The 27,981-nt window shown below is 45.6% G+C and overlaps 1 protein-coding gene across 2 annotated transcripts; it reads right to left on the bottom strand.

The window, feature by feature from the left end:
- Positions 1-2,991: 2,991 nt before the first annotated feature.
- On the bottom strand, positions 2,992-27,768 carry OGFRL1 (opioid growth factor receptor like 1). Of its 2 annotated transcripts, none has more exons than XM_070584892.1 (7): positions 27,409-27,768; positions 23,178-23,264; positions 22,946-23,027; positions 17,348-17,426; positions 17,185-17,251; positions 16,933-17,078; positions 2,992-12,238 (listed from the first exon to the last, which is right to left on the bottom strand). In XM_070584892.1, the coding sequence occupies exons 1-7, from the start codon at positions 27,643-27,645 to the stop codon at positions 11,572-11,574; spliced, it is 1,365 nt and encodes a 454-aa protein (XP_070440993.1). In that variant the 5' UTR covers positions 27,646-27,768; the 3' UTR covers positions 2,992-11,571. The 2 variants fall into 2 exon arrangements, with proteins under 2 accessions (XP_070440993.1, XP_070440994.1); XM_070584893.1 differs by having other exon boundaries at positions 22,946-23,024; positions 27,409-27,751.
- Positions 27,769-27,981: the final 213 nt, after the last annotated feature.

Genomic DNA, 27,981 nt, shown 5'->3' with positions numbered 1-27,981 from the left:
CACAGAAAAGTCCACACTGCGCCACGGAAACAGCACAGAGCTGGGGGCTGGGAGGTCTAGATTAGAGCTAACCTAAGCAGCAAATTGTCACAAAATTGAAGGAGATTCTTCACACCTGTCTCTTTATGGGTAAATGCCGATGTTAGACTTCATGCTTTCTGAAGTCTATTCCAACTCTAGGTGTTACCAAAAAACATGCTCTGTATCGATCACTGTAGGGTGATATTCTTTTCTCTTTCTATTTTTCTATGTCAAAGACCTCTTCGACTCAGATTACAGCCTTTAGAAACATCCACGGACACATAAGGAAGCTGGAAGCCACCAGGGCAGCTGTCACACTTTCCCAGGTGACCTGTGGGGGCTGAAGTCTCCAGGAGAAGCCCTTCCAGCAGCCACTTCCAGCATGGCTTGGAGCAGTAGAATCGAGATGGCCACAGAAGGCAGATAGAAAAATGAGCTCGTGTTGGTACTTCTGGTTTCCCATTGTATGTGAGGGCCCGGGAGAGCCTGCTTCGTCCATGACCCTACAGGGGCTTGGAGTCTAAACATGCCACTGCTCTCAGTAGGAACTCGAAGACTGAAGGCTATCAGCTCCCTCATGGGCTCCACCTGGTTTAAGTCCAAATAGCCAACGAGACCAGCAGGACTTTAGCAGTTACTAGTTCAGGAGCAGCCCAGCCCAGCCACTCCACGGTTGTGCCCAGACAGCATCTGGAGGACACCTTGCAGATCTGTTCACCTGTTCTCTGCTGCCACGAATCTTCAATGAAAACATCTCAATGCCCTCAGACACCATATTGGGCAAGAAAAGAGAGAGGGTATAAAACCCGAATGACTAGTAATTTACCAAAAGAAACAGGATCAGTCCAAAGGCTGTTATTCCAGCCCTGATTCAAATTTTGAACAGTCTGGATGTTCAAACCGAAAGGAGAAATATAAACATGAAGTGACGGAAATAGTTCCACTGGCAAGTCTAGGATGTCCCCAGTCATCAGCAGGGTGGGATCAGGAAGAAGATCAGAGGGGCTGTTAAGAAGTAGGTGCCACATTTTCTCTACCTGAGTTTAGTGTGTGATCCTGTGACCTAACACGCTTTCATAATTTGAGTTCATGACAATCAGCTAGAAAAGGAGAAACAAAACGAGGAACCACCCTTTTCACAAGGTCAAGTTCAGCTCCAGTGGTTTTAAGTGTCTAACACCCTCGAGCCGTCGTAGGGCTGCTCACACAGAAGGCTCATGAGGGTCATAGGCACTACTGCCCTCCACGAAAATGTCCATAGGGTTTCCATTGAACGAAACCTTAAGATAAGTCGGCTTTTAGTTTCGTTTGGTTGTCAACATGTAAGAAAAAGAAAAGCTCATAATAAACAAGCAATACAATGCGAAGACTAAACGATAAGGGAAAAAGCCATTTCTCAGAGTGTGGCCCTTACCATCAGACAATCAGACTTTTGGTCTAAAGTATAAAACCAGAGGAAAAAGGTCAGCTCTGCTGTGAACCTGCAAGGGGGTGGCCTTCATTCTGCCAAGTGCTCCAGATGCCGTTCTTAGAGAGAGAGACTTCATCCTGTGCTTGCACTTGCTTGTTTCCATGTGTATAACACCCAGCCACACATGGAACAGGTCCTTTGTTGATCCACTGAATATGACTTTGGAATTACTTAATCTTATTTAAAATTTCAAACCAAGCAGGAAAAGTAGGACCATGTACTTCCTTTCCTTCTTTTAACCTCGAATTCGAAACTTCTGCTAAATCAGTTTCAAACCAATTAATGATATTTGTTACTAAGTGACCCAAGAAATCAAGAGGAAACTACGATCCAGGTTGGTCAAACAAAGCATTAAATACTCATGAAATGTTTCCACAGAAATCGTTGTTCTGTCACACACATAATTCATTTTGAAGGCTATTTGTCTTGAGGAAGACATCCTGTTTCAGAAAAGGATCTAGAAATAGCTGTCCATGCACTCATGCATTTTAAGATATCACTGCAACACGTTTTCTTTAATTTGATGAGTTTATTGACTGTTTATCACGTGCGGGACCCTATATTAGGCACCCAAGATATGAAGATACATACAGAGGCTGCATCCTCTCTGAAGGCAGAGGGAAAATTAGGAGTCGTATGGAGGCCATGGGGGTGCACTGAGGGGGTGGATTGGAGACAAATTCGAGTAGAATCAACAGAAATTGTTGTCAAATCGGATGTGTTGGCAAATGAAAATTCAGAGATCGCTCCCTGGTTTCCTATTGAGGCTAAAGTGATGCCAATCCATGAGATCAGCAACGTGAGGGGGAGAGCAGTGCAGCCAGCCCCACGCTACCCCAGAGAGGGAAAGGAGCTGCCAGCACGGGAAGGCACGTGGTCGGAGATGACGGTATTCCAAGTCCATCTGCAGAGCCCCAGTGGGGTTTTTCCCAAATGGAAACGTTGGAACCTGCCTCAGACTCTGCTAAACATCAGCGCTGGCCAGAGCAAAGGCACTGGGCAGTGAGAAAACCTCTTTCGTGGAGAAGATTCCAGTCTCTGGTTAACATGCAGCAGAGGTCAGTCCACCGCCCGCGCAGAAGCTTCTGAACCCATTCCAGCGATGAAAGGGGCCACGCACAGCAGACACACAGAACAGAGCTGGGGCTTGGGTTCCAGCCAGGCTCTGGCATCTGCAGCATTTCAGGGCAGAAAGTCATGTCACCTCTCCTCATTGTCTATAAAATCAGGATCTACACTCACTGCTGGAAAAGTCTATAATTTCCCTTACCATACCTGGACTTTGAAACAGATAAAATGGGGGGAAACTAGTTGAGATGAGTGAATGCTGGAGAAAATGAAAATGTTCAACTTCTATTTACGTCCATGAGGATTTATTGCCTAACTCATTCATGGTACATGTGTGGCATTCTGAAAAGAGAAGGGTCAAACAAGATGACAACCCACGACCTCTGGTGACCCCACCTTAATTTCACAGTATGAAGATACCTACAATTTAGTATTTTAAAAGATGAATATTTATTTAGCACAAGATTATTCATTCTCCAAGCTGATTGTAAGAAAACAATGGCAGGTAGGCTACCATTTTCACAGAATTAATTACATACACATTTAAAATAGTGTTCATTTTCAAGTGGCTCCCCACTGAGATATGAAGTAAATTTTTTTTGGAGGGTTTGAAATTAAAATTTCCTGCTTCAGTAAGAATCAATACTGGTCGGGTCCTAGAAGGGACTACGATCCTCCGATCCCGATGTTCAGCGCGGCCTCATACTCCAGCTCTTCTTTGGCAGAGAAGGGAAACCAGTTCAAAAATCATGAAGGCAGTAACAAGGGCTGTTCTGTAGATTCACACACGCACAGTGAGGGGCATTTTCCATCCCGTCAGTATCAGCATGTCTAACATAAAATCATCAATTCCACACCTGGTAGCTTTTGTAGTAAGAACTACATTAAAGTTATAAGTAAAGCTTAAGATGTTTGTTTCCATCTATAAACCTAGTAAACACAGATTAGCTTGATTTCCAGAGATAAACGCTATACAGTATCTGTCATGACCAAACATCTCCTTATTTCTCTGGAACACTAGTGGATACTGTTAGGAGTGTCTTCACTATGTCCCCAGCATTTCACCCACAATCTAATCCTTCCAAGAGACTCACGAAGTGAGAGAACAGAGACCCTGAGAATGATTTATGTGACCTGCCCAAAACCACACAGCCAAGTGCAAGTGATGATGGTGCCAAACGGACCCGAGTCTACCTGGCCTCAAAGCCAGCTCTTCTCCACTAGACAAAACACCTCTTTGCCCTTACTTTTTACCCCTTCGGGGCTTTTTCTTGAATTTCTCTTTCTCACAACAGTTAAATCATCCACTCAAAGATCTCAGATAACCTCAGCATTCTAAGGTGAGCTGTCAGATCTCATTTGGTCCACCTCGTCTTCCACTTCTGCTTGTTGATTCCTTCTTCCTCTAACCTCTTCCTTCCGCAAAGCTCAGAGTAGACAAAACAAGCTATTTCCATCACAACAAAAATGTTATACATCATTTGAAAAGCAAATATTTGTACACTCCTTGGTAGTATTGAATATACAATAAGGTTATAAAAATAGCAGAATCTAACTATTATAAGAAAATTAATAAAACCAGTCTTCCTAAGTGAAGTCCAATCCACGCTGGCTGTCTACTCTCTCTCTTTAGTACCTGTTTTAAAACGCTCTTCCAACAAGTCCTGTATCCACGGGGATAGTCCCTAGGGCAGGACAAACCTTACATGTCTGCTCCATCAGTCTGACTCCTCAGTCAGTCACAACTGCCAAGGCCTAAATCACCCACAAGAAGCCAAACGGCCCGTCCTCACTTCATGCAGGCTGAGCTTCCTTCCACCCCTGGAACACCAGATTCCTGCTGCAGCCACTTGAGGTTAAAATAAGGAACACGTTAGAAACCTTTTCTCCAAAGTCTCTCCCATATTACATTTTACATTCCTAAAGAAATGCAGATTCAGCTCTGCATTTTCACTCTCCTGAGAATCCCCATTCTCAAGATTTCACATTGCCTTCAGACACTCAACCTATAGGGAAAAGAAAACCCTGCTATCTTCTACGACCAGCACGTGTCCACTCTCCCTTATGACAGTAACTGTTTGTGTGCATTCCTCTCCCTGCCAAACAATGCCTTCAAAAGGCTGCAGTTGAAATCCTGTCACCCACAACTATGGCCGCCATCTTTTCTATCAATTTCTCAATTATGCACAATGTGATTTCATTCTGACTCTTCCCACAATTTATTCCAGTGTTTTCATCCTCTCTTTCCCTGCTTATAGGGATCAGGGCAGCCAAGCTCAAATGTTATGCTCTTCTCCTCATCCACACCGTCCCGTGATATCAGGAGAAACTTCTTCACTTGCATCTTGCAACTGCCTTCTTCTTAATTAAAAATTTGACTTTTTAAAAAGACTAGCCTTACTAATGAAAAAAATGTCATCTCCATTAGTTATTTTCATTCCTGTATTAAGTATACTTTTAAAACTCTGCTTTAGAGAAAAGTAAAAAAGAGAGAGAACATAATCATCAAGTATTTATACACGTGATCTGCCCTCCAAAATCTCACACAAAATAACTTCATATGTAAATAAGACCACCCTTCAAAATAAAATATTTATTTTAGAGGATAAAAGGAAATGATGTTAATCTCAAATGATAATTATAAAAAATATGTGTCTAATCATAGGAAAACAGCAAGTCATTTGTTCCAGCTCTTTAAAAATATTTTAATCATGCAAAATCAACATAATGTATACTAACACAATGCTAAAATGTTAACGAAGATGAAGTGGCTTTCATTCGTCTTACAGGATGTATGTTTGCCAATAGTTATTAAAAATAATTACTCTAAAGGAACTCTAAATATATTATTTTAGAAACAATTTTAAAATACAGCAGTAAGCAACAGTAACTATTGCTCTTTATACATTTTTGGCATAACACTGCCATACAGTTACAGAATTATGAGTGTTTCATAGTACCATACAGATCCAGAAACTGGTTACAACTCCTACCACATACACATGGTATTGGTGCTGACAGACATGCACAGCATTCTGTAATTCACACTGCGGTAGAATACAGAGCACAGGGAAGGCTCCGCGGCCACGGGAGAGTCAGACTCCATGTGGGAAGTAAAATACACATCTTTGTAAGACTCTTACCCATTTTCCTGAAATACTTAAAACGCAAAGGACACAAGAGGCTCTCCAATGAAGTAGTGAATAGACTCAGTCTGCTATCTATCTCCTTAGGCAACTAAAGAGCCAATATCTTACTTAGGCAACAAGTAAACATCCTTTCTATAAAAAGGGATAAAAATGCTTGTCAAAGATCCTAACACTTCGCTCTTGTTTGATTCTCTTAAGTGTAACACCACAGTTAATATGCTGTCAACTCTTCATGACATGGGAGATGGTGACTATTTATAAACACCTGTCACTGAGTCTTCTCTTTCTGCAGCCAGTCCCTCAGTTTCTTTTGTTAGTAAAACCACCAACTGCTGAGACACACCAGCAAAGGAATTAAATTTGGTCTCTGCTCATCTGATGACTTCTGTCTACTGGAAGGTTTCACTGTGGTGTAGGTGGAATTCATGGTTCAGAGCAGAGCATTAATGGGATTCTGTTTCCACACCAATACCTGATCTGAGTACAAATAACACGGAGCTGATTCTTAAAGCATGTCCCCACCATAGGCTTTTGTAGAGCATTCCTCATCTGCTTCAATAATTCTGGCACTTACACAAACCTATCATTGGTTATATCTTTATTCCTGTAATGAGTTTCTTCTTACTGTTTCAAATCTTTTCTTTCGTTTGTGTTTTCCTCTTCTTCACATGAAACTAAATCCATCAATAGTGAAAAAAATGCTCATTTGACAAATAAGTACAGAACTCGAATATTTCTTAACCAAAGCTTATTATATAATTACTCTCTCTAGTTAACGTAAACTGTTCCACAAACTCCATAATTTAAATATGAAAATATGATAAATTTCATAGCTTAAATATATTTTCATAAGGTCTCTGACTTAAAAAATCTTTTAGCATAACAAGTGAGCATTGACATCTTTTCTCCTTTACTCAATTTTCAAAGTATACCGAATCATTTTATGCAAAGACCTTTCTACACATACCTATAAAGGAACAACCGAAAAGAATTTTTGGTTAAAGAACTGGGGGTGGGGGATTATTATTTCAATATGTTTCCCAAGATAGTTATAAAGATACAGCTCTAATTGACACAGCAGGTGCCCAATTGCTCACAATTTCCTAAACAATTATAAAATGGTGGCTAATAAATTATAACATATTTTATGAAAATTGACACCCGTTAAAATTGTGGGGTCCAAGGTGGCACACCTTGCCCAGAAGTCAGAGATCATGGAGCCCAACCTCTAATTATCCAGAGGACACTCTGAGGACCCGTCACGCTATTGGAGAGGGTGGAGCCGGCGCTGGCTCCACTTCACCCAGATGCCCACTGATTCCTAGTCACCTCTCCCTCTCTGAACTCTACTTCCAGGCAGATTCTGGGCAATTAAACAAAGTATTTAATTGTATCCTCCAGATAAAAACTCTAATTCAAGAAAACAAACATATTAAGAAGCAACTCCTCACAAACAACCAAAAGAATAAGCTTCTCAACAGAACAGGATAACAGTATAAGATGACCACATTGTCTCTAATCTAAGAAAAAAAGCAAGAACAGTGCTTTTGAAATGTGTCTAATAAGACTATGGCATAAAAGTTTTCTAATTAATTTCAGATTCCTTCAACCATCTGCTGGAACTAAACTTTTAAATAATTTCTCTAATAGAACTCCATTTTCTGCATCCATCTGCATCTAAGAACACGAAGTAAAACAGAGAAATATTACTTGTAGCAACTGAAAAATGTTTAAGATAAAAATTACAGCATGTAGCAAAATTAAGCAAAAGCGTAAATAAATCTAACAAACAATGTAGTTCATCCTTCTTACTCTAAATACTTTTTGCCAAATATACTAAATATACTGTTGAACATTGTGCCAAGTACATTTCCTTTTGAAGTGATGCTGTTGTCACAAACAGAAATTTTTCCAAAACAAAAAAGCACCAAAGTAAATTTCACTAAAGTAACGACATCCATGGTTTGAAAAGTTTGTTATGGCAAGATTTTATGATGGAATAAAAATGTAAACTTCTGAATGAAAACCATTTACATTAGTTAAGGCACATCTAGATACCTTCAGGCATTCATATTTACATTATTATTAACCTCACTAATAAGGGATTTCTACATAGACGGTCTGTCCTCGAAGACAACCTGCTGGGTGGACTGAAGGACAAGAGCAGGGAGGGAGGCAGGGGCTCACGGTCACTGAGATCACCCCACACATCTGTCCACATCACAGATAGCACAGAACTCAAAGTGGGAAGAAGTCAGTTTATGCACACTAACTTCTAGATCCTACAGCTTTCTCTACAGCGGCACCTACATTTGAAATGATTCTAGCACGTCAAATACCAGCCTACCTTATATTTAACACAAATCCCAAAAGAGCAAGGGGAACTTTCCAAGTGGGGAACAAAAGAGAAATCTTCAAAACTATTCCTATAACAAAGGATCCCCACTCACCCCCAAAGAGACATGACAGACCCGCAGATGTAACTACAAGAGAGCATGATCAAGAACGTCCTCCTTTTCTCAGGTGAGAAAATAAAGCTTTCAGAATAGCGTCAATTATAGAAAGACCCAAAACCTGCCTGATTTGGTTACTCAGTGGATTGTAAACTCAACCATATCTCTACTGTAAACTTGGGAAACCATAAACAATTAACCAAATATTCTCTATCCATCCGTTCAACCAATTTTTGACCACTTGATATCGAAGGTACTTAGTAAAATGATTTTTAAAGAGTAACAGATGCAACACTGCGCTGTTTTTCCCTTTTCCCCAGTTCATACTTTCACTTAAAGTATAAAAGCTAGATGCAGAATAGATAATTTTATATGACAAAATATGAAATATAATGACTATGATATATATTATATCATTTTCATGTTTATATTTTTTATACTTAGCAAAAAATTGTAGAACTTCTCTAGAAACTCCTGAGTACTAAGTTTTATTTTCATCCTTGAAGCTGAGAAAGAGGGTCTCAAAAACCTAAATTCAAAATAGAACTATATGAAATAATCTCTGAACTGAGAACTTAGACTTGATTTAGAGAAAGCAGATATATTTTCACTCCTATCATAATTCTTTTGAGTTTCCTATGAGATTGAGCGTGAAAATGTATAATGGAACGGTATTCTTAATGTTAAACTTTTCTCTGTCGTGTACAGAAATATACCTTATAATTATATATCACTTTACAGTATTTCAAAATATTTTCACATATATTATCTCCTTAGAGATATGAAAGCACAAAACATTAGAAATGTACATATAACATCTATTTGCCGTGAAATGCAAGTTAATATTTTATCAATAGCCAATATTTAGTATTCTTGCAGGCCATGGTACAACAATAAAGTCTATAGATTTGCAAAGATTCGATAATGTTTCTAGCTATTTGGCCATGCTTCACCACATTTTAATAACAGCTTCTCAGTAAATTTCTGCAAGCATACTGTAATTTTTAAAAACACAAGACATCAGAGTCAAACCCAGGGGACTGCTTCATATCTAAGACTCACAGAAATACATATCTATAGATCTTATTTTAAAAACTATTAAATGTACAATGTATTCTTAATAGAAAAAAATATAGACACTCATAATTTTTATCTGCAAAAGGAATGACTTCCTCTCTCCCTTTTTCTCCACTGAATAATTCTCTCATAAGTTATTTACATGTAGGAACCACACTGTTACATGTGAACATGCATTTAAAAAACAACATGGTGGGAAAGGCCACTGTTTTAAATGGAAGCAGGCAGCTTTACCCTTGAGACTAAATTTTCTCAAATCCAGTGGCACAATCTAATCAAACCCACAATTAGGAATAATCTAAAAGTTAAATTGTTGAACAAAATGATTTTACTTCTAGGGGCTCTGACAAACTACAATCTCTAAGTAATTCATATTATATCTGTTTATTTTAGTATCTGTCCACTGTGTAGCAATATTTTAAGATCTGCGCTGAGTTTTTAATTTTTACTATTTATGCACTTAGAAATCAGTCTCAACACTTTATCATATATGCAAAATTAGTAAGATAGTTTGAATTAAATTAATTGTATTCCTACAATTGGGCCTACTGTGACAACCTCCTCTCATGCCCTAACCCTGTGGAAGTGTTTATTGAGCTCTATGGGGACGCTGATACAAGCCCCACATTAGCGGGTCCACAGAAAAAAGAAATTGAAATGAAAAGCAGTATTGTTTCCCCAAATCCTAATGCTCATTTCACAAAACAGTGGAAAGCCAAATTTGGCATATTATGGGAACTAAAAGTGACAAAATGTTCTATAATGTATTTATTGGAATATGACACACAACACGAGTGTTACTAACATTTATATTAAAAAGTCAGGTGTGAGCAACTGTGACGGTTTATGTAAATTTCAAAGCAATGATATTATATTTCTAAAGACACACTATCAGTGTATTTATTTTCTAGAAATCCTCTGCTGAAAATCCTCTGATCAATAATGGTCATAGAAGATGATAGGATGTGATTAAAACCTAGGACCTAGTAAAAATTCTCTGGTGGTCAAAGTGAATAGAACTTTTCGTAAAAGCCTCAGAGACACACAAAAGCCAATTCCTTTCCAAATGAAACACAGTGAAGTTTTTTTCTATTAATTTCCTTAACTATATTTATGCATATGCTTCAAAGTTCTCACTACCATGTTCCTGATTGCTTTTCTGATGTGTAATAATAATTAGTAATAATATTATATTATACTGGGAATAAAATTATTTGCTCTTAACCAACATTAACACATTAAGCGCTTACTAACACTCAGTATATGTAATTTCAAATTTGTTCTTAATTTCATGTTTTGACAACTTAGAGATGCATCAAATTGTATTTTCCAAAAAAAAGATATGCCATGGACTAAGCAATATTATTGATTTCATAGGCCACATAACACAGAGATATTCACAGTTTTAGGAACCACTGACTTGTTTCCAGTGCAAGAGGCACGCCTTTGAAAAATGAGTAACTTCCTTTCTTATTTTTTTAATTCTTCACACTCATTTGCATTCAGAAACAAGCACCAAATTTATATGGAACAGCCACAGAAAGTAAAAGTCTTTTCTTGGACTTTTGCATCAAAATTTGTTTTTAAGCACTTACTACAGAAAAACATTTTTATCATTTTAAACAAAGCAAATTGTCGGAGTCATGCAGTTGAAAGTCCGCCTCCGTTCTATTTAAATTTCAATACAGATGATGTGCATGGACACTAGAAATGCACGTGCCAGCTTGTAACAAAGATGGCAGGGGGCACAGGAGGAGAGGGAGAGAGGAAAAGCGAGCAGGCTGACAGGCGGGCTGGGGGATCACCGCTCCTCAGGAACATTTCACTTGTCAGAACTTAAAAACAAACATGGTGAGGGTTTGCGATGAAAAAAAATCTACATTACTTCCTGAACACGTATGAGAAGACCAAATTCTTTCTTCCAGCTTAAAACAATTAATCCATCAATCGGGTAAAGGTGTGGTCACACAATGACACCATCCTATTGATCATCTTCACGTGGGCTGTTAATCTCGCAAAAGAATTTATTTGATATACCAAATACTACATGATTATTTCCAGATACATTGAAAACAATTTTAAAGTAATTATTGTGTACAGAATTTGAAAACTCATATCCTAAAAGTGTTACACAGTACATTCATTCATTGGGTCTCGCCTTAAAACTTCGTATTAAATATTAAATTGTCATCCAAAACAAAAAGCAAATAACAAAACGCTTACAACAGAAATCACAGACAGACGGCTGAAGCGCGGGCTCCTCTCTGTTCTTCAGGGTACATCGGGGAGCTCTCCCTCCTTCCCTAACCTGGTGCGTGGGTTTCCTGACAACTCACGGTGACGGAACCTCATCACCGGAACCTGTATTTCCAGGATCTTCACCATCTTGGCTGTAATTCTCACCTTCCTCAGCTTTTTCGGGAGGAGACGCGGTCTCCTTCGTCTCTGCGGGATTACTAACTGTTTTTTCTGGGGGAGAACTCGCGTTTTCGGCCTTCCGCTCCTCCTCCGCGCTCCCCGGCCGCGCATCCCCGCCGCCGCCGGGCTCCGCGCCCGGCCTGCCTGCCTCTTCTCCCGCCTCCCGAGGCGCCCCTGTTTTCTCCTCGGCTGTTTTGCCACCGCCGGGAGCAGCTGAGGAGGCACTTCTGGAGTCCTTGGGTCTTTTGTGCACCGGGGTCTGGCCACCGGGCCCGGCGGGGGGCGCAGCCGGCCTCTGCGCTCGGGCCCCGTCCGCCGGCTCCTTCCTGGGCGGGCCCCAGATGAAATTCTCCGAAGGCGTGTAATGCTTCTGCGCGAAGCGGAGCAGCTTTCTCCTTTCTCTTCTGTCTCTAATCGTATAAACAAAATACTCCAGAGCACTCTGCTTAATATTGGGGATAGTGTTTTCCACAAGAGCTTCATGAAGAATAAATTTTACAAGAGGAGATTTAAAACTTTCATATCCAAGCTCACCAAGGCTTTTAAGAATACGGGTGATTCGCAAGTAGTTGTGCTGGGACCTGCAAGAGAGCAATGAATAAATTGGGGGGGGGGGATCAGGTGGGGGAAAGGACAGAAATAAAAACTATTGGAAAAAATATATATATATATTTTTGAGGAAGATTAGCCCTGAGCTAACTGCTGCCAATCCTCCTCTTTTTGCTGAGGAAGACTGGCCCTGAGCTAACATCCGTGCCCATCTTCCTCTACTTTATATGTGGGACGCCTACCACAGCATGGCGTGCCAAGTGGTGCCATGTCCACACCCGGGATCTGAACCGACAAACCCCGGGCTGCCGAGAAGGGGAACATTTGAACCTAACTGCTGCGCCACCAGGCCAGCCCCTGTAAAAATATTTTTTATGGAACTGCCAGCCATGGACATACACCTTGTAATGACTTTAGTAAAAGTTATATTTGACACTTAAGAATAAATTACAAGGCATTAAACCCTTATACCTCAACGTAATGCCAATCTGTGTAAAACTCAAATGTACAATATAAATCGCCCTTGTTTCTTTAGTTCTCATATTTGAAAAATATCTAAATCTAAAATTTATTCCCACTGACGTTGAGTTGTTGTTTGTTTACTAAATACAGAGGAAGAATGATCTAATAGATCACTTATTTGCAACAACACCCATGTATCTGTACGTGTCCCAGGTAACCAGAACATAAACACAACATTCGTTAGCTGCCAGTTAATGTCAGCTGAGGAGCAATGTCCACCATATTAGCCAAGCCAGAGGAAAGCAGCAAAAACCCCCCTCCCTTGCTAGAACAATTCTGACAAAGGATGCAAAATGGACTTATTTAGCAGAACATAGTTTGACAGTTAAGAGTGCGGACTTGGGAGTCAGAACTGAGGCCACGCCCCGGCTCGGTCACCCAGAGGACGTGAAGCTGTGGCCTCTCCCCAAGGCTGAGCAGGCTCACCTGTAAAATGGGGAAATGGCCCACGCCCCACTGGACTGCTCTAGGAATCAAACGAGTTGATACGTACGCAGGCCATGTCGGACTCAGTAAGTAGCAGACACTATTGAACAGTAACACTGTAATTGTTACCGTTGCTAAAGATTTGGTATTCAGGACCACCATACTTGGACCAATCCCAACTTGATAACCTAATTCTCTTCCATCCCTGGCCCCTCTCTCCTCCTCTTTCCCTATCAGAGAATTTTATATTTTACTTCTAATGGCTTTGACTCCAAAGATGCCTTTTTCCCCAGGTTGCACTAACATCTTTCTTCTCTGTCCCAAAACTAAGGCCGTTGTCAAATGAATGCTTTACAAACCTGTTTGTCGCAATTCATATGTACCTCCCCTACCTCACTCAGCCCAGTAGTTACCTCATTACACGTGCCTGGCCGCATCCTAAAGGAATCTTAAGCTACACATATTAAGCACATGTGTCATCAATGGCCCAGGTGTTTGTTTACTCAAAACCATCACTTATTTCTAACTTCCTAAAACCCATTTCACACGTTGGACACGGAACTTCCTATGAGCATCGCGTACCTGCCCTGGCTTCCGAAAGCGGTTCACTCAGGAACAACTGGGAAACCATCTGGGGAGGGCGGCCAAGGAGGCTGAATTATTCGAGATGGAAGGGGCGGTTCCAGGGTCTCATATTTTAATAAATGTTTGTTTGGACAAAACAAAACCCTTAATGATTCAGGCTAAGCAAACCCTGGGAAAGCCCAGTCCAGCAGTTTATACTGTCCTCATCCCTCTGGACCTTCACCAGAAAAGCAGTATCTTAAATGTTCGACTCTCTGAAAGCCAAAGGTAGAACACAGCACCGATACGTCTCAGTTTTATGAATATGTATTTTTTAATAGTTAGGAAGCAAAAGTCTTTTGAGACAATATAAATTTGGGTGAAGTTAAGACAACGTGCCACTAACAGCAGGACTGATTTGTCTGTCACGTCTGTACGCAGTGGGTATATTCTAAAAGCTTAGTGACAAAACTCCTGGGAAACACCTGCTTCATAAGTCTATGAGAAAGAGATGTGTGGAAAAGTGGTAGAACATTTTTTTCATCCCAAGGAGGAGTTATATGATACAAGAAAATTTACTGTATTTGCAACCAACTCAATTTCACATATCCAGCCCCAGAAGAATGGCCAAGTTCAAATTTCCGTATACATTTATCTGCATCTATACATTCTCCAATTAAAAATATTTACATAACAGTAGAAAAGGATAAAAACTTGGGTTGAAGAGAATGAAGATCAGGATCCTGGAACAAAATTATACAAGAAAGAAATCAGGTGTTTCAATATGATTTGAAATCAATGCCACAAATAAAGACAAAATGGGAGAGAGAAGAGTAGCTGAGACCCTCCAAAGGCGAGCAGTCCCTGGGGCTTCAGATGGGGGGACGGGCTGAAGTTGTCAGGAAGACCAGGTCATGAAGAGAGGACACACAAGGGGCAAGAACCAGGAGACAGAAGAGGCAGAGGGAACGCCGGGTCTACACTGCAGCTCTGTCACCCAAGGTGACCACAGATGAACCTGCACTACCTCTGAGTCTGTGCCCTGGTGCCCCCACCGCCTCCTACTCACCTCGTTTGTTTACTGAAGGCTCTTTCACTCCGCTTCCATCCAATATCTTTGTCTCCTGGGCTACTGTAAACACACGGCGTTCCCTGCCTACTCTAAACAACTCAAAGGTCATACAGATGAAGACACACACAAGTTATGACGTTTAAGGACACATCAGAAAAGAGCCCAACGGAAAAAAGAAAATGGAATAGAAGTTTTCCTATAATCCCCTATACTTTGTTCCAACCTAGTCAATATCACTTTTGGCAACTAAATCAGAAAGGAAATTTGTTTTCTGGAAGATTCTAAGGCAGCTAACTCACAGCTGGAAAAGTTCTATGCAATACCCAAGGAAAGGAAACAGAGAGACAACAGGCGGTGGAAAGAAAGGGAGGTGATGCGGCCAAGGATTGAGACGTGCCAGTTAGTTCAGGCTCCCTCTCCTGACCCAAGCCTGGAGGTCATTTAATTAAAGCCTCAGAAGGGCTTTGTATCCAGCTACCAGTTAGAGGATCTGACAATAGAACCCCAAGGAAGGTTTAAGCTGACCAACATATTTTGTTTTATCATTTATTCATTCAACAAACACTTACTAAACAAGACTGCTATTTCAACCAAAACAAGCGTCTGGGAGTGGAGGTTCTCTAAAATAATAGCGGTGGTACATGGAAGATGAGGTAACATCAGATCCTCGCCAGAGATTTGCTTTTGCCATCCCTCACCTTCAACAGCCACTTGCTTACAGCTTTCTCTGACAGACAAAACACGCTTAGGAACTGTCCAGAGAGAGCTGCCCGCACGGCTCAGGCAGGGCGTGTGCACTTCTGCTGTGAGGGCAGCCTTGTGAAAGCAGAGTGAGCTTGAGTGATGAGTGAAAGGGTCTAGTTAGGGTCATAAAGCTTTCTGCCCATATCTTCAGCAGTTCAGTTAAGCCCACCCTCTTAACAGTGCTGATGACAACGAATAAAGTACAAGGAGAGCTCGAACAGTCACCCTCAGGCTCATTCGAGCAGGCAACATGAAAGGTCCAGAAAGACAAAAAATTTAGTTAATTGATGCACAAAACTCTGATTTGTTTTGGGCAAAGAAAAATTTCTTAGGTAGTTTTAATTTATGTTTCTCATACTTGCCCAGTTCAGCTAATTATAATGTACTAAAAACTGCTTTAAAGCTGTTGGTTTTACAGTCCAGCACTCCTAAGTCACCCCATAATTAAAAAGAAAAAAAATGCCAGTTTGCATGTGAAGAAAAGAAGAAGAGAAATAAACTTTGGGTATAAGTATTAATGAAAATTATAAATATCCAAGCAAAAGAATACAGCAAATCAATTACAAATAAACTATGGTAAAACTTTCTTCACAGGTTTTGGGATTTGTTGACCAAAAATGGGCTTTTGTTTTTGACCTAAATAGTGAAGATTCTAATTCTCCTTTTTTTTTTTTTTTTTTTTTTGAGGAAGATTAGCCTGGAGCTAACTACTGCCAATCCTCCTCTTTTTGCTGAGGAAGACTGGCCCTGAGCTAACATCCGTGCCCATCTTCCTCTACTTTATATGTGGGACGCCTACCACAGCACAGCTTTTGCCAAGTGGTGCCATGTCCACACCTGGGATCCTAATGGGTGAACCCCGGGTTGCTGAAGCGGAACGTGTGAACTTAACCACTACGCCACCGGCTGGCCCCAATTCTCCCCCTTTTTTAGTAAAATGTATGGGCACATTTCAGCCTTATAAGATGATTTTCATATGTCAAAGGCTTAACTCATGGATTTAATGTAAAAAGGCAGCAGGCCCAGCAGTGTGAGGAACAGACCGTGCCACAAGAAGCTCACAGCCTGGCAGAAGGAATTTGTAAAACTGTATGCAAGCGATAACCGGAAACACCAGGACACGAGGCAGAGAGCACAAGAGAGGCCATGCGGGCCGTGGGCAGAGCGGAGGTGTCAGGAGAGTCAGCTCTGAGCTCAACGGCCCTATTTCTACCTGGAATCCCATTCTCTTCTGTTGTTGTTTTGTTTGTTTTAGAATATAGAACAGAGAATAAAATGCATTTCAGAGCAGCTTCTGAATTCAAATTCCTGGGTCCATCTGCCGGCTGTTCCCATAGAGAACTCCAAGCAAGGGAAAATAACCCGCCAGCCCCGATGCCCCCCGGGGTCTGTACTTACTCATTCAGATGCTGAAACCTCTCCTGCCAGTTGGCAGCCCGAGCGACATTTCCAGTTTTATCCGTCAGTTTTATTCCAAAAAATTCTAACATCATTTTATAAGCCAGGAGGAATCTTCTAATTGCTTCTTTTGTTTTTTTGAATTCCTGATGAAAAAAGAAAAATCAGCTAAAATGATTCAGTTGCTACCAGGACAATAAAATAATGATATGATTTGGTCATTTCGTATAAAATGAAATGAGCTTGCATTACCTCAATTTCATATGTAGTTAGTTCTTTAGCGTAAAAGTTCAAGCCTTGTTCTCTCAGGGGGAAGAGCCTGTTTTTTAGAAAAATAATATTTTTATATTAAAGCGTCTAGAAAGCATGCGAGATGAAACAGGAGTTGGTTCAAGACAGATGATGCGTGACTGACCATTGGATGTAAGTGTGGCTGTGCTCCAGCTTCTCGAAGTCTCCTTTCCACTTGTTTAGAACCTCTTCGATGTAAACCCCTAAACAGGAAATATTTAGAAAATGAACCAGACAGCTGAAACATTGTCGAAGGCATTTCAAGATTTAATCACTTAAGTTTCATATTAAAACTTTTTAAAATTTAATAACATCACTGAAGAATATGCTTTTAGAAGACTCATACATATGAATGAATGCATTTGCCATAGTTATGTAATAAGCCTAGTTTTAAAAAAATTAATGGCACCTCAAATTGCAGAAAGTTCTACTGGACAGTGCTGCCCTAAAGCAGAGGTTGGCAAACTACGGTCCGCCATCTGGTTTGTCAGTCGGGTTTTACGGGAACACAGCTGCACATGTGCTGGTCTGTTCCACACACACAGCAGAGCCAAGTGGCTGCCACAGACCCCATGGCCCACAAAGCGGGAAATACTTACTGTCATCTCCATCCAGAATGTGACCTGCCCTAGAGGGTCACACAGCTCTTTACATACTAGATCGGATCAAAATGAATGCATCCCAGGGGAAAAGCAGCTTCACCTGCACACACCTCTCCCAAACCGGCGCTCTCATCCCCATTTACCAACGAGGAAACTGGCATTCCTTCAAAGTCACAGACGAGTAAAAGAATAAACCTCGAGTACAACACAGGTCTCTGCTCCCACAGAGGAAGCCCTCCTCAGCACATCCTACTGTTCCCCTGTAAGAACTGCTTACAACAAAACCCTCCTGCTTCGCAACCTGCCCAGGTCCTCACAACCGACTACATGGCCATTTAGTCAATTTTATAGAAAAAAGCACAACAACATAATATTCCTCTAAACATAACTCATCTTCTTGTTTCCTCCACAGACCGCCGGTCTGCTGCAGAGCTGTCACACACGGGAACCATTCCCCCCACAACTTCCCATGTGTTTCCCATCCACCCCGCCCTCTTCCTACTCAGTAAGTAGAGTATATCATTGCAGGTCTAGGCTCACTGGCAAGTGTCTGCGTGCGTGTGCATGCATGTGTCTGTGTGTACACATATGGGGGAGGAAAGTGTGTGGGTTGATGTAATTTATAAAATAAACTAAAATAATGTTTTATGTGACCTTAGCTTAAACTTCTGACCCCCACCAATCTTAGGAGATTTCAAAATAAATTTTGTGATAAAGATTACAAAAAATTAATGCATTGCTTGAAGTTATTACTTCAAATTACTACCTCAAAAATAAATTCACTATTAGAAATACAAAAATAAATCAGGTAAATAGTGTCATATCTCTATGTTCAATGTTTTTAATAGTTAAAGGCATTCCTTTAGATAAATTTTATTAAATTCAAATCAGAGTCAAATTAACAACCTATTGCATTTCTTAAAAAGGTTTTCTTGCCCCAAGTCCTAAAAGAATAATTTAATTAATCTTATTTCAATTAGTAAGTAAAGCAGTGCGTTTCTATCACTGGTAAAGACTACAAGGCATTTATCCAGAGTTTTCCTTCCAAATCAGAGCAAACTTTTGGGACGCCAGAAAACTGATTAAAAAGAAGTGGATGTGGCATTTCAGCAATGTTCTCCAGTCCTAACTCTCAGCTGGTGGGTTTCCCGGTGCAGCGTACAGGGAATTCCTCTCCCAACACTCCACCCAGCCTTTAGACATCCTTGCTCCAGTTAGCCACCAAGGAATGCAGGGTCCTGCCACTTGGAAAGCTCCACAATCCAGGATCCTCATCCCTGACTCACACTGCTCTGGATTTGGCTGTTTCCACCGAGAGCAAAGAGCAGGAGCCAGGGTCATCCAGTCACCTACGGAGATTAAGGGCTCTAAGGAGAGGAGCCAGCTTTGCTGGCCTGACCCAGATAAATTAGCCTGCCCATCAGGAACCACACACAGTGTGGTACCTCAGTGAAATGTGCTCATGACCATGGAGGCTGCATCCTCTCACTGTAAGTGTAGAAAAGGTGCCATGAGGGCAACTGTAGAGCTGTGAAGGAGGCGGCGGTTTACTCGGCAGAGCTGAAGGGAGATCTGCTATATCTGCAGTTCCCTTCCCAGGGCGCTGGACACTGAGCTGGGACTGCCGTAGCTCCCTGCACACCGCACACTGAGCTGGGACTGCCGTAGCTCCCTGCACACCGCACACTGAGCTGGGACTGCTGTAGCTCCCAGGGCGCTGGACACTGAGCTGGGACTGCCGTAGCTCCCTGCACACCGCACACTGAGCTGGGACTGCCGTAGCTCCCTGCACACCGCACACTGAGCTGGGACTGCCGTAGCTCCCTGCACACCGCACACTGAGCTGGGACTGCCGTAGCTCCCTGCACACCGCACACTGAGCTGGGACTGCCGTAGCTCCCTGCACACCGCACACTGAGCTGGGACTGCCGTAGCTCCCAGGGCGCTGGACACTGAGCTGGGACTGCCGTAGCTCCCTGCACACCGCACACTGAGCTGGGACTGCCGTAGCTCCCAGGGCGCTGGACACTGAGCTGGGACTGCTGTAGCTCCCTGCACACCGCACACTGAGCTGGGACTGCTGTAGCTCCCAGGGCGCTGGACACTGAGCTGGGACTGCCGTAGCTCCCTGCACACCGGACACTGAGCTGGGACTGCCGTAGCTCCCAGGGCGCTGGACACTGAGCTGGGACTGCCGTAGCTCCCTGCACACCGCACACTGAGCTGGGACTGCCGTAGCTCCCTGCACACCGCACACTGAGCTGGGACTGCCGTAGCTCCCAGGGCGCTGGACACTGAGCTGGGACTGCCGTAGCTCCCTGCACACCGCACACTGAGCTGGGACTGCCGTAGCTCCCAGGGCGCTGGACACTGAGCTGGGACTGCCGTAGCTCCCTGCACACCGGACACTGAGCTGGGACTGCCGTAGCTCCCAGGGCGCTGGACACTGAGCTGGGACTGCCGTAGCTCCCTGCACACCGCACACTGAGCTGGGACTGCCGTAGCTCCCTGCACACCGGACACTGAGCTGGGACTGCCGTAGCTCCCAGGGCGCTGGACACTGAGCTGGGACTGCTGTAGCTCCCAGGGCGCTGGACACTGAGCTGGGACTGCTGTAGCTCCCTGCACACCGCACACTGAGCTGGGACTGCTGTAGCTCCCTGCACACCGCACACTGAGCTGGGACTGCCGTAGCTCCCAGGGCGCTGGACACTGAGCTGGGACTGCCGTAGCTCCCAGGGTGCTGGACACTGAGCTGGGACTGCTGTAGCTCCCTGCACACCGCACACTGAGCTGGGACTGCTGTAGCTCCCAGGGCGCTGGACAGTGAGCTGGGACTGCTGTAGCTCCCAGGGCGCTGGACACTGAGCTGGGACTGCTGTAGCTCCCTGCACACCGGACACTGAGCTGGGACTGCTGTAGCTCCCAGGGCGCTGGACACTGAGCTGGGACTGCTGTAGCTCCCTGCACACCGGACACTGAGCTGGGACTGCTGTAGCTCCCAGGGCGCTGGACACTGAGCTGGGACTGCTGTAGCTCCCAGGGCGCTGGACACTGAGCTGGGACTGCTGTAGCTCCCTGCACACCGCACACTGAGCTGGGACTGCCGTAGCTCCCTGCACACCGGACACTGAGCTGGGACTGCCGTAGCTCCCAGGGCGCTGGACACTGAGCTGGGACTGCCGTAGCTCCCAGGGCGCTGGACACTGAGCTGGGACTGCTGTAGCTCCCAGGGCGCTGGACACTGAGCTGGGACTGCTGTAGCTCCCTGCACACCGCACACTGAGCTGGGACTGCTGTAGCTCCCTGCACACCGCACACTGAGCTGGGACTGCCGTAGCTCCCAGGGCGCTGGACACTGAGCTGGGACTGCCGTAGCTCCCAGGGTGCTGGACACTGAGCTGGGACTGCTGTAGCTCCCTGCACACCGCACACTGAGCTGGGACTGCTGTAGCTCCCAGGGCGCTGGACAGTGAGCTGGGACTGCTGTAGCTCCCAGGGCGCTGGACACTGAGCTGGGACTGCTGTAGCTCCCTGCACACCGGACACTGAGCTGGGACTGCTGTAGCTCCCAGGGCGCTGGACACTGAGCTGGGACTGCTGTAGCTCCCTGCACACCGGACACTGAGCTGGGACTGCTGTAGCTCCCAGGGCGCTGGACACTGAGCTGGGACTGCTGTAGCTCCCAGGGCGCTGGACACTGAGCTGGGACTGCTGTAGCTCCCAGGGCGCTGGACACTGAGCTGGGACTGCCGTAGCTCCCTGCACACCGCACACTGAGCTGGGACTGCCGTAGCTCCCTGCACACCGGACACTGAGCTGGGACTGCCGTAGCTCCCTGCACACCGCACACTGAGCTGGGACTGCCGTAGCTCCCTGCACACCGCACACTGAGCTGGGACTGCCGTAGCTCCCTGCACACCGCACACTGAGCTGGGACTGCCGTAGCTCCCTGCACACCGGACACTGAGCTGGGACTGCTGTAGCTCCCTGCACACCGGACACTGAGCTGGGACTGCTGTAGCTCCCAGGGCGCTGGACACTGAGCTGGGACTGCTGTAGCTCCCAGGGCGCTGGACACTGAGCTGGGACTGCTGTAGCTCCCAGGGCGCTGGACACTGAGCTGGGACTGCTGTAGCTCCCTGCACACCGCACACTGAGCTGGGACTGCCGTAGCTCCCTGCACACCGGACACTGAGCTGGGACTGCTGTAGCTCCCTGCACACCGCACACTGAGCTGGGACTGCCGTAGCTCCCTGCACACCGGACACTGAGCTGGGACTGCCGTAGCTCCCTGCACACCGGACACTGAGCTGGGACTGCTGTAGCTCCCTGCACACCGCACACTGAGCTGGGACTGCTGTAGCTCCCAGGGCGCTGGACACTGAGCTGGGACTGCTGTAGCTCCCAGGGCGCTGGACACTGAGCTGGGACTGCTGTAGCTCCCAGGGCGCTGGACACTGAGCTGGGACTGCTGTAGCTCCCTGCACACCGCACACTGAGCTGGGACTGCTGTAGCTCCCTGCACACCGCACACTGAGCTGGGACTGCCGTAGCTCCCAGGGCGCTGGACACTGAGCTGGGACTGCCGTAGCTCCCTGGCCCCTGAATCTGAAAATCAACAGGAAAGCTAACTCTGATGTAAACACTGCTTTTCAATTATGTTCTCAACAATTTTCAGGTATGGCACAGTGGAAACGACCCTGGAGACTGGAACCTGGACCCAAGTCTACAATCGAGTGACTCAACGAGGCCTTCCTTCAAGCTTTAAAACCCGGTGACCTCATCTTCAAAATGAGGAAGCTGAATTTGATCTCCTCTAGTCTTCCCTCCTGATCTGACAGTCCACAGTTCTGTAAATCTCCTCTTTTCCTCTCACAGAAATGGCCCCACTACCTTTCAGATAAAAGCCACTGGACACAGTGATCTCTCCAGAATGTGCCAAGGGGATGCTCACCACTGAGGGTCTAGCACTTTGAGGACACATCAGACTGCAGAGCAGAGCAAAGCCCGTCAGTGAACAAAGCATTAAGAAGGCACCGACCGCGGAATAAACAAAGAATAACTAGTGTGTGTTATTCTTTAAAGTTTGCTTTTTACCAAGGTAGCAGATCACTTACCATCTGGCTTAAATGGAATTTTATTCTTGTAAAAACGAAGATTGCTCAGGTCATTTTGATATCGGATATCTTTGAAGTTCTGCTAAAGGAAAAAATAAGTCAATCCCCAGCATGCGGACACATCGAAAAGGCACCAGGACCCTTCCTGCATGCTTGCTCAGTGGCACCACAAAATACGAAAAACAGAAGGGAAACACTGTACATCTTAGAAAAAAGGCTTCTAGACTCTTACTGGGTACTGGTGTCGGTATTTGTACAAATCCCTCGCAGCATAAAAACTTCTCTTTGGTTTGGCAGTTGCTTCAGTGGAATCACCACCCTAAAATAAAAAGTGAAATTCCATTTACGTATTGAACCAAGATAATTTCACTGAGAAATTTCCAGAACACTTAAAATAATGAACATCCATAAAGAAACCCTGAAAAGTGTCAAGCTGCTCAGATTAATGAAAACATCATAAATGTCCTTTTAATAATGCTTACTAGCAACATTCGTGGGCATTCTATTTCCCTGATTTGAACTCAGTAACATTTGTCCTAAGGTGTTTCACTAAATGAAAAACTTTATTATTCACCAAAAGCCAGCAGAGGCTAGATATTATGGAGCAATATCCATCAGAAATAGAACTCAAAATGAATTCAAGACCCATATTTTACCAGAAGTTACACAAGTGATTCTATGACAAAATTAATTTTAGAATTCTTTACATAATACCAAAAAAGTTTTAATAAATCAATTCTACAAAGAAAATTGTCATGAATTTTGCAACATTTAGATGTACTTGAAAGGCAAACAATATTAATGAAAGGAAAAGGGGCTTTTAAAACAACCTAAACAGCTTTCTAGACTCCACCCTTTATACACCATAACAAGTACACAAAGGCATGGATAATCTGCTAATTCAGTGATAACACGCGATATAAACCAGCAAAGTTAAAATATGTACACACAAAGCAAGAAAAGCTCTCAAATGGGATGAACTTCAGACTGTAGTAACTTATATGTGGTAGTTTATTCATATGATTTAAATTCTAAGCAAAATTCCCACCACCGTGAAGTCATCTTTCAAGCATAAGATGCGGGTCAACATAGTCGGTTGACATTCTCTAACTACCTGTACTATTAGAAGGTATGAGAAAGCCTTGTGTCCAGTGTCATGCAGAAGGACAAGGAGACTGATAATAAGGATGAAACAGAAGACAAAGTTCAGAACTGAATATTCATTAAGGGCTTTGCCCCGAATCCTTTCCTCGTCATTCACTACCCCTGCCTGTGTTGACAAACTGCCATCCTCTAAGCAATTTTCGCACATTTTCAAAATGGCATGATTCTCACTATTACTACGAGCACAGAGACACTTTAACACCCAGTTCTCCGATGTTTAGCATTAGCTACTCTGTCATGTTACATAAGCAAGGAAAAGCTTGAATTCTGGTCCTTGCCACATGTTTCAAAATAGCTCTGCCTAGCAAATTTCTGAATCTATTTACCCTAAGCTACAACCATATGAATCATCATCCTACATTTGTATGGAAAGCACTTTTCCATTTATAAGCACTTACATGTATATTACTTCATTCGATTCTTACAGCACACCTGGCTGGCTGTTACTGGTGCTTCCACCTCAGAAACAAGGTAACCCAACCTTAGAGAAGTGGAACAAGATCCAGGCCTAGTGACAGCGCAGGAACTAGAACCCCAGGCTCTGGGCTCCAGGTCCAGCTAATCGGGAAGAATCAATTTCAGCCCCACTAACAGGGAGGAACCATCACAGAAACTCTGGTATAATGTCAGCAGCCTAAGACTTGGAGTCTCGAGACGGGTTGAGTCTCAATTCTGATACTCATTTGTGAAGCCTTAAGCAATCACTTAACTGGATCTCAGTTTTATCATCTGTGAAATGAAGATAATGACTCATGCCCTACCTATCTCGCGGGATTATCACAAGCAAGGCTGCATCCTCCAACCTCTGAACGTACCAGCCTGCTGGCATCTGTGGCTGCTCCTCTCACTTCTGCTTCTTGGCACTCTCGATCCTGCCCCCTCGTGCACAACCTTCCTTGTCCCACTTCCCCCCTCAATCACAGCTCCAGAGCTCTCTCCCTGTTATGGTGAAACATCACCTAAGAGTTGCTCACACACCCTGCCTCCTCCTCCTCCTCTCCCATTCTCCCATGACCCACCCCAGTCAGGCTTTCATCCTCAGCCCTCCATCAGAACGGTTCTGTGAATGTCACCAGCAAGTCTCCATCTGACCAAGCCAATTCTCAGTGCTCAACTCAGCCAACCTCCCGGCAGCATCAGGCCGTTTAATGCCACCCTCCTTCCTGGAACACTGTCAGATGCCGGGCCTCTCCTTGTTTTCTTCTTCCTATCTCACCAGCCACCCCGGCCAGCCTCTTCTTCGAGTCCTTCTCCTCTCCCCATGCTCTAGAGGGAGGAGTGCCCAGGGCTTACTCCACATTCTTCATCCCTCCTTGATGACCACATGTCTTCCCATGACTTTAAATCCCACCAGTCTCACATGTTATGACCCAGTCCTGGACTGAGCCTCCACTCACGGACATAATGAACTGCTCAACAACTCCACTTGGACGTCTAATGGGACACCTAACTCAGAAGAATTCTTGCCTTAACGCTGATGCTGCTTTCTCCCTAGACTTCCCCATCTTGGTTAATGGCACCACCGTTTGTCAAATATTCACTTGACTAGGAATACAGCAACGGAGGACACCAGAAGCAGTCAGTCTGGGATGTCCTTAGAAGGTAGCTCCAGGAGAACTTCCAAATGACTATGGGGAATAGGGAACAAGTAGGGTTGATAGTCAAAATGCAAAATCAACAAGTAGATTTCTTTCTAGGAGTTAGGGATCCTAACAAGAAAAATTAATCCTCAACGGGAAAAAGGGAGGGTGAGTGTGCTCTGCCATTTACTGGGGTTGCAATTAACTGACTGAAACATTAACTATCAAATTGTTTTCACAGATGGACCTGGTTAGCTGGACTGAATCTGAGCTGGTGTTTCTTGATATCCTAAGCTTCTTTAGAAGGTTACTTAATTGCCAGACAGGTAGAAGGGGAAAACACAGGATACAGTGTCTCATATTTTCCTGGGGTTGACCTCACAGTGCAAAATGACCGAGCAGACAAACAAAACACAAGGGGCAGCGGGATAGTCACCGTCCCACAGGCTGAAGGCTCTGACCTGGGGGACAGACACACACATCCTTCTCTCCCTGGAGGATCTTGGGCAAGCTTCCCCTGCTCGCTAAGCGGCAGTTTTCTCTAAAATGGGGATTAAAAAACAGCTCCCTAGGCCCAAAAGTGCAATGGATTGCAATAACACGTTTAGCAGAGAGCCTGCTAAACTAAGCCTTGGTTTCCTCCTGACCTCAACAGAGATGATGGACAAGACGCAGAGGGTTAGGGTTGGCTGTGACACCCAGGTGGTGACGCCTCCACTCTGGCAAAGAAGCGCGCGGTCACACCTGACTTCGGCTCCGCTTTTTCTCTCGTTCCCCGGGCCGGTACAGGCGCGGCCTAGGCAAACCCTCAGTACCCCACCATGCACATTTCTTCAGAGACTAGCTATACAGTTCGTCTTTCTTGAAGTTTTCTGAATTACTTTCAGTCCATCAGAGGTTAGAAGGGATATTGATCTCTTTACTAACCTCTCTTCCAAATTGTATTAGCAAATGATTTAAGCACAGTTGGATCAACAAGTCTTCTGGGTGAAATAAGATGTTTGCAGAGTGCCCCAACTCCTTGGTTGAAAGGCGTACTTGGGGCTGTGGGTTCTAACTTCCGACGGGGACCTTCTACACTTTTAATGGCTGTGGACCCCCTGGACGGGAGAGTGCCCACTGCTCGTCAACTGCAGTCCCACCTTATTCTGGGTAATTGCTACCAATAACACGCGCTAGACCGGTTTTCACAGCCTCTATTTTTAGACAGGATCCTCCCACCCCACCTTTGCATCTCCCAGCCGCGCCGCACAGCCAAGAAAACACCCATTCAAGTTGGGTTCTGCCTTGAGGGACTTCCCTGTGCGGCCGCAGTCAGGCCCCAGGCGGGAGCTGAGGGCCCTGGGCCGCGGGGCAGCCGGACAGCCACCGGCGCGGAGGGTCCGGCAGCAGAGAACGAGCAGCCACCCGGCGCCTCTGCCCCTGAGTGCGGGGGTCGCTCGGCGCGTCCCTCCTCCCGGCGCCAGGGACAGGAGGGCGCGGGGGGCAGGGGATGAGGGGGACAGGGGGCGCTGGAGACAGGGGGTGCGGAGGGTCAGGAGGCGCCAGAGACGGGGGTGCGCCGGGGACAGGAGATGCGGGGACAGGGGGCGCCGGGGGTGCTGGGGGGCAGGGGGAGCCGGGGACAGGAGCCACTGGGGACGGGGGACGCGGGGACTGGGGGCGCGGGGGCAGGGGGGCGCTGGGGACGGGGCGGCGCGGGGACAGGGGGCCGCGTACCTGCTCGGCGCCCGCCGCAGCGGCGTCCTCGTCCGGCGCGGGGCTGGCGCGGGGCCGGCCGCCGGCGCGCTCCGGGGGCTGCTCGGGCTGCGCGGGCTCCTGCCCCGGGCCCGCCCCGCCGCCGGGCGCCGGCTCCTCGGGCTCGGGCTCGGGCTCCGAGTCCGTCTGCCAGGTGGAGTCGCAGTCCTCCACGGTGCTGGGCTCGCGGAGGCTGCCCCCGCCGAGCAGGTTGCCCATGGAAGAGGCGCGGGCGCGGGCGCGGGCGCTAGGGCCCGGGCATGGCCGCGGAGGGCGCGGGCGCGGGCGGCGGAGGCTCGGCGCGGGGAGGAGCCCGGCCGCCGCCGCGAGAGCCCGCCCCTCGGCTCCCCTCCTCCCGGGCGGGCGGCGCCGGGGGCCGGAGATCCCCGCTTCCACTCCCCCAGGCCCGCCTCAGCTCGCACCGACGTCCTCTGGGTCGGGCGGGGTCGCCTGCCCGCCTGCGCCCTCGTCCCCCTCCACCCCGTCTCCTTCCTCCCCCTCCACCCACATCTCCTGCACCTCCCCCTCCCTCCTCCTCCACCCGCTCCTTCCCCT

The sequence above is a fragment of the Equus przewalskii genome, chromosome 19 (genome assembly GCF_037783145.1).
Source record: "Equus przewalskii isolate Varuska chromosome 19, EquPr2, whole genome shotgun sequence".
In the NCBI taxonomy this organism is placed as follows: Eukaryota; Metazoa; Chordata; class Mammalia; order Perissodactyla; family Equidae; genus Equus; species Equus przewalskii.
The sequence above is the reverse complement of the archived record's forward strand: the minus strand, read 5'-3'. Positions and strand labels throughout refer to the sequence as shown.

Bases quoted from the DNA above. Each gene is read 5' to 3' on its own strand.
- OGFRL1 (XM_070584892.1), bottom strand. From the start codon at position 27,645: ATGGGCAACCTGCTCGGCGGGGGCAGCCTCCGCGAGCCCAGCACCGTG. The intron at 23,265-27,408 runs GTACGCGGCCCC...TTTTTATTTTAG, and splicing joins CTGCGGCGGGCGCCGAGCAG to GGTGGTGATTCCACTGAAGC. The intron at 17,252-17,347 runs GTCAGTCACGCA...TCTAAAAAACAG, and splicing joins AGCCACACTTACATCCAATG to GCTCTTCCCCCTGAGAGAAC.